The sequence below is a fragment of the Oryzias melastigma genome, linkage group LG17 (genome assembly GCF_002922805.2).
Source record: "Oryzias melastigma strain HK-1 linkage group LG17, ASM292280v2, whole genome shotgun sequence".
In the NCBI taxonomy this organism is placed as follows: Eukaryota; Metazoa; Chordata; class Actinopteri; order Beloniformes; family Adrianichthyidae; genus Oryzias; species Oryzias melastigma.
In genome coordinates, this window is record NC_050528.1 from 32,995,828 (window position 1) to 33,001,570 (window position 5,743).

At 39.7% G+C, this 5,743-nt stretch overlaps 1 protein-coding gene across 3 annotated transcripts in view; it reads left to right on the forward strand.

The window, feature by feature from the left end:
- The window catches only part of LOC112150858 (enhancer of polycomb homolog 1), a 42,134-nt gene that overhangs the window by 21,556 nt on the left and 14,835 nt on the right, over nucleotides 1–5,743 (forward strand). For all 3 annotated transcript variants that reach the window (XM_024279384.2, XM_036216540.1, XM_024279378.2), the window contains one exon: nucleotides 3,368–3,527. In XM_024279384.2, coding sequence (XP_024135152.1) covers nucleotides 3,428–3,527 — 100 coding nt within the window. In that variant the 5' untranslated portion in view covers nucleotides 3,368–3,427. The remainder of the gene's footprint in view (nucleotides 1–3,367; nucleotides 3,528–5,743) is intronic.

Genomic DNA, 5,743 nt, shown 5'->3' on the forward strand with positions numbered 1-5,743 from the left:
GGCTCGCTGCCAGTGGCTCATCGCCCAGTCTGTGCTCAGGGTTCCACTGCTGAGTCGGACTAGAACCATAGTAAACCAGCCTGGAAGCCCTGCAGCCCGTCTGCCCCCCACCCCCACAGGAAGCATGGCAGGCTTTTATCACTCACAGTAGGATGGATGTTAAAGAGCAAGGATGGGTCAGATTTCCTAACTGTTTTGGCTCTGGAGGGATGATAAATGCAACACGTGGGAGATTTCTCCTCTGTGCCGTGTCCTTACTGAACCTGCATGTGCTTGCATGAGTTTGACGAGAAGAATCTCTTAGACTTCCACTCCAACAATCCTTTGCTGTAAACGCATTCACAGTGATGTCTTAATTATGATTATGGCATTTTTAGCCAAAATCAGAAAACCTGTCATTTTCTAGGAAAAAGTTTTTGCAGAAAAGCACAAGTTACTCAGAAATTTTGCTTTGGGTTTTGGGCGTGACTCTTGGCACAGAAGCAACCCCCCGGGCTTACACCGCTAGCGTTTCGGCTCCGATGCGTGCGCCGCAGTCTTTCCGTAACTTTAAAAGTGCGAGAGGAACTTCCACTGCAGACGTTCATGTCTTGCGTCTACGGACCGGCCTCTGCGTTGCTGCGAATCCGTTTCGTTTGGGTCAAATTTTGACGGACGACGCAGCTGATCTGTAGCACTTTCTGTGAAGTTGTGGCTATTCATGACTTAAACCGGAGACCACGTGAGCAAATGTAAAGTGCATCCGGTATATTTTAAAAATAAAACAAAATTTCCGCTGAACTCGCCGGTTTCAGCGTGTGGTAAACATTACGTAATTTTCGGGTTACTCAAAGTGTTTTGCAGCACAGCGTTGTCAGTCATAACCATGGACTACGAGAAGCTGATCATAGAGATCCAGCACTACTCTGTCCTTTCTACGCAGTCAAAGAAGTGTTCTGAAATGACTGGAGAACGAGGGTTTGGCTTCCTGCACGTGATCCAACGTGAATTCGCAATCTCACGAGATTGATGGTAGACCCTGTGGCTGGAGCAGCAGCCAGTGTAAGCCATGGGCTGTAGCTAGTCCGCTCCCGCAACGCAATGGAGCCGTGACGCTAGTGGTGTAAGCCCAGAGTAAGGCTCTGCTGATATCCCATCATCCCTTTGTTTACATTCTCTCCCACTAACTTAAAGCCTCTCACAACCCAAGCTAACATTAACAGTGCAATTAAAAATGGTGAGCAATATCGAAGGTATCCAGCTGTACAGTTTTGATCCATACACCAGGTCTGACGATGAAAGTGAAGACTTAATGGATCTATTTGTCTCCAAGTGGATGTATTGGAATGAAGTGACGTAGAGAGAGTTTGATCCGCCTACTTAATTTTCAGCATCACAACTGAGAACTTTTTCAAATGGCACTTTTTTTATCTGCTCCCTATTCATCCTGACTTGAATAAAGAAATACACAGAAACCCAGTTTTAATCTTAAAATTTTTATGCATGTCCTCCAATGTGAGAAAAATGCCGCAGGGGCATGTCAAAAACTAGGACTGTGAGTCGTTGCATAGGTGTTGATTCACGAATGGAATCATTCGATTGTTACTTTTTAATGTTTATTGCTATGTTTGTCTTTTTACCGGATGTATGAAAATTGAAATTATTTGTATTACATACAAAAGAAGATCGGAATCAACAAAACTGATAAAAACACAAAAATAAATGGTGTTTGTCATTTTAAGCTATTTTTTTTTGTCAACCTTCTGGTTAAATTCAGCAGCAACATAAAAAACATAAATAGCATAAACATCCCTGTTGTTTTAGATCATTTAATAACGCTGAAAAAGTTCTCTACAGTTTGTCCATCCTCAACATTCTGCATCAGTTTACATTCTAACCCCGGCCCTACACCGCCAGCGTCACGGCGCCGTTGCGTTGAGCTAGTGGACTAGCTACAGCCAATGGCTTACACTGGCTGCTGCTCCAGCCACAGCCTGAGTTACCATAACCAAAAGAATATAAACACTGCAGCTAAAGCTCCAGTATTGATGGCAATTTTTTTTTTACAAACTTATGTCAGTGAGCGTAACTTCAGTCTCATTTTTTTGAACGTTAAGAAAAAACACACTAGTTTTACTTTGAAAACAGGTAGTTTGAGTGACACTTTATTTTGAAGATGTGTTTACTTTCGGTGACAGTAGCGCTGCACATTCGGCTTTGTTGTAGTTCATAAATTAAAATTCAACATTATTTTTAATTTCTGAGAAATAAATGCATCGTTCCCTATTAATATTTTTACTACACTCTACTATATTTATAAAAATAACTAATCAGCGATCTTGGTCATTGCACATGAATTTTTGGGACCAGATCAAGTATCTGAGAGCTTGAATACTCGTTACAGCTCTATTAAAACAGTTTTTTTCTTGGAGTGGGCCTTTAAATACGAGCAGAAAGAATTGTTTGCCCCTTCTACTTCAGTCGAGTCTGTTCATTCAAGGTCCAGCCCTTAATTATTTCTATTCAGTTTTTTTGTGATTTTGGATCAGTTGATTAAAGGTTACTTTTAAAGTGTATTTTTAGTTAAAATACAGATTTTATTGGAATTGAAGTGTTTTTTTTTTTTTGTTTTTTTTTTTGTTTTTTTTTTTGTTTAAACTGCAACAAACCAACCCCGTGTTAATGACAGACAGCACTTTGCTCACTGTTTGAGTTTTATTTTCAAACCATTATAACCTGATGAGAAATCTAACCTTCATGTCTGGAGGTATATACTCAGCATGATGAAAACACTGTTTAGTTTAGAGGGAAATAAAATTATTTCACTGAAGATGATCTGAAAATCAATCTATTTAAATCAATGAATTTTAGCTGAACATTTTGAACTTCAGTAGCATTTATTCAAAATTCAGTCTCTCATTCAGCTCTACATGTTTTGTTGTTTTTGAGTAAAAATTCTACTCCGTCACATTTGGCGGTCATTGTCGGTCTGCACAGGTTGAATGTGAATTGAACTGTATTACAGCCAGTTGTGGTAAAGTTTCTGAACATGGAGCCATGGCAGTCACAGCTGAGTCATTCTGAGGGTCAAATGTTTTTGGGTGTGTTGGTGTGAGTTCATCCTCAGTTTTATTAGGGAACAGTGTAGTTTAATAGTTTTTGTGTGTCGTGTTCTACCTAACATGAGTTGGAAATTCTCTATTTAGGAATTTTCTGATTCCACCCTTTTTACTGAGCTTTTGTGAAGTAATTTATGGATCCTTAGTCATATCTGTAAAGAAGAGTGGCGCAAGCCAGTTCCTCCTGCTCCTAAGATCTGTTTTTTAGTGTATGTGTGTTGAAATGTGGCCCAGGCTTCTTCCGTCTAACTCCATCTTTCTCTCCGCAGGAACACCATCTCCAGCGAGCCATCTCTGCACAGCAGGTTTATGGCGAGAAGCGGGACAACATGGTTATCCCAGTCCCCGAGGCAGAGAGCAACATCACATACTACGACTCCATCTACCCCGGGGACTACAAGATGCCAAAGCAGCTAATTCACATACAGCGTAAGCTCTCTTTCTGACCGCCACCATGTGACCTACAAACCTGAAAAGCTCCAGATAATGGGGTCATTTCAGGTTCTTGACCTGTTTGTACCTGCCCTCTAGTTATTTGAGGTGATCACATTGTTGGTGAAAATTCAGTTTGATAATTCCGATTGATTTTGATTTTAGAGCTTCTGTGTAACTAAGGCTGTAGAACAGTTTTTATTCTCTATGGACTCTATAATCTTTATAAAATTTCCTCATAAATGAGATCTCCTAGTTTAATAAAGTAGCAGGAATCTCCACAACCTTTGATGGCTGTTACTGGAGAACGCGTTTGTGTAAGATTCTCACCTGTTTGATGGCAAACAGCCATTTTCATTTGCCAGCCTCTCCAAACTTGTCATTTGTCAGAACGTGAGCCTGAGAGATTGCTCGGCTCTGTAGTATCAGAGGAAATTAGTTTGCTAGATTGCCTTGTTCAGTGACCATGTCTGTCAGCAGAGCTCGCTGCCATTTCTCTACAAAGGAAAATAATTTTCTGTAGCCTGAGCACACGGTGCTATCAGCTGAAATGACAACACGCTTGCTGTTGTCAAAAGCTGTCAGGCTAAGTTTAAGATTTCCTCTGCAGGCCTGACACGTTCAGATGTGGAGGAAATAGGCGTTTTTCAGTCATTTAAAAGTTGAGAATTGTTTTATATTTATGCATTTTTAGCTGTAATTTGCCGTTTTTATTATTAAGGCTGTTCTTGACTTTTATTAAATTGTTTTTTGACGGCGAGTTTCAAGAATCTAAAAACATAGATGAAGATGTTTGAATTAAATCCAGACGGTTTTATTTTACAACAGAAGAAGCTTCACTTTACTTTGTGTTTTATTGAAAGCTCTCTTGCTGCTTTAACTTCTTGTCTTTGTGTCAATAGTTTTTCATAGATATTAGTTCTGAATTGAAAATGGGATTGAGAAAGGAAGTGCAGTTTTTTGACTGTCTGATGTCTGACAACATGACTTTAAAAAATGAAGACTAACTGAGACTATAATCTTTTTCAACACTTCATGCCTCCACCCATTTATCCATGCATCCCTTAAAAACATGAACTGATGCTGTTCTTATGCTGATGGGAAACGTATCCACAAACTCTCCAGTTGTTTCCCGCTTTTAAACAGCTAGCATTTTAATAGTCGATTGTGCGGTTTATCGACACATCCTAAATGTTAACAAACAGACTGATTAAGGCCTGACATGATGGGTGGGTTCACGTTTGCTTAAAGGCCCTGTAGAAATCACGGATATTCATTCTGTCCTCAGCATCTAAAAGCTCAAACCTGCTGGAACAAAATCAGATTTTCTCCATTGACTCCTAATGTGACTGTAGCTGCGTTTCCATTAACTCTGATATTGCGCAAATTAGATTTTTGATAATAAATTTGCTTTGTGAAAACACAATAATTTAGAAAAAACTGGCATTTATCAAAAACGTTTTTGTGCTTGGAGTTGGTTTTTGGAGCGTATCGAAATTGACATTTTTTTTGTAAAACCCCAAAGGAAAAAATTCTTTCAAATTGGTAGGAAGTGGCTGTCCTGAGCGCTGCACAGCGGGCGCCACGAGAGGTCCCACAGCGTCACAGCTCAAGTTGCATGTCTTAAGGAATCATTGGATCCACAGATCCTCCGTAAAATCGCCAGCCAGGATCGCCTCATTGCTCCATTTGTTGCCGTGCTTTTGCAGGCTGAATAAGACGCCGACGTCTCCTTTGACAGATGATGATGAGCGCTGGTGTCGGGACAGAAACTTGAATGGAGCTTGTTGTTTTCAAACAGGAAAAATGGTCTAGCTGCTCACTTGTTAGAATAGTTATTTTTTAAAAAGGTTGCTCACATGCATCTGTGAGTGTCAGTGACGTCACCCAAATGTTCCTTTTTAGTGAATATATAACAAAATGACCTGTCCTCATCCATCGTCACGTTTTTAAGCAGCTTATCATGTGAGTTGGCTTGTTTATTTGCATATTTATGATTTAATGGAAACCGTTATTTCAAAATTGTGTTTTTTGGACATTTTCTGAATTCTGATAGTTTTGCGCATGTGTATAAAGAAGAAACGGCTAGTGATCGTACCAAACATCAGAATGCAGATGAAAAAAAAAAAAAAGCTTCTTTTCAATGTATGTGGGTAATCGTCAGTGTTCGATGTGAAAGTCCCATAGACTGTAAAAATTAATGGACAAAGCAA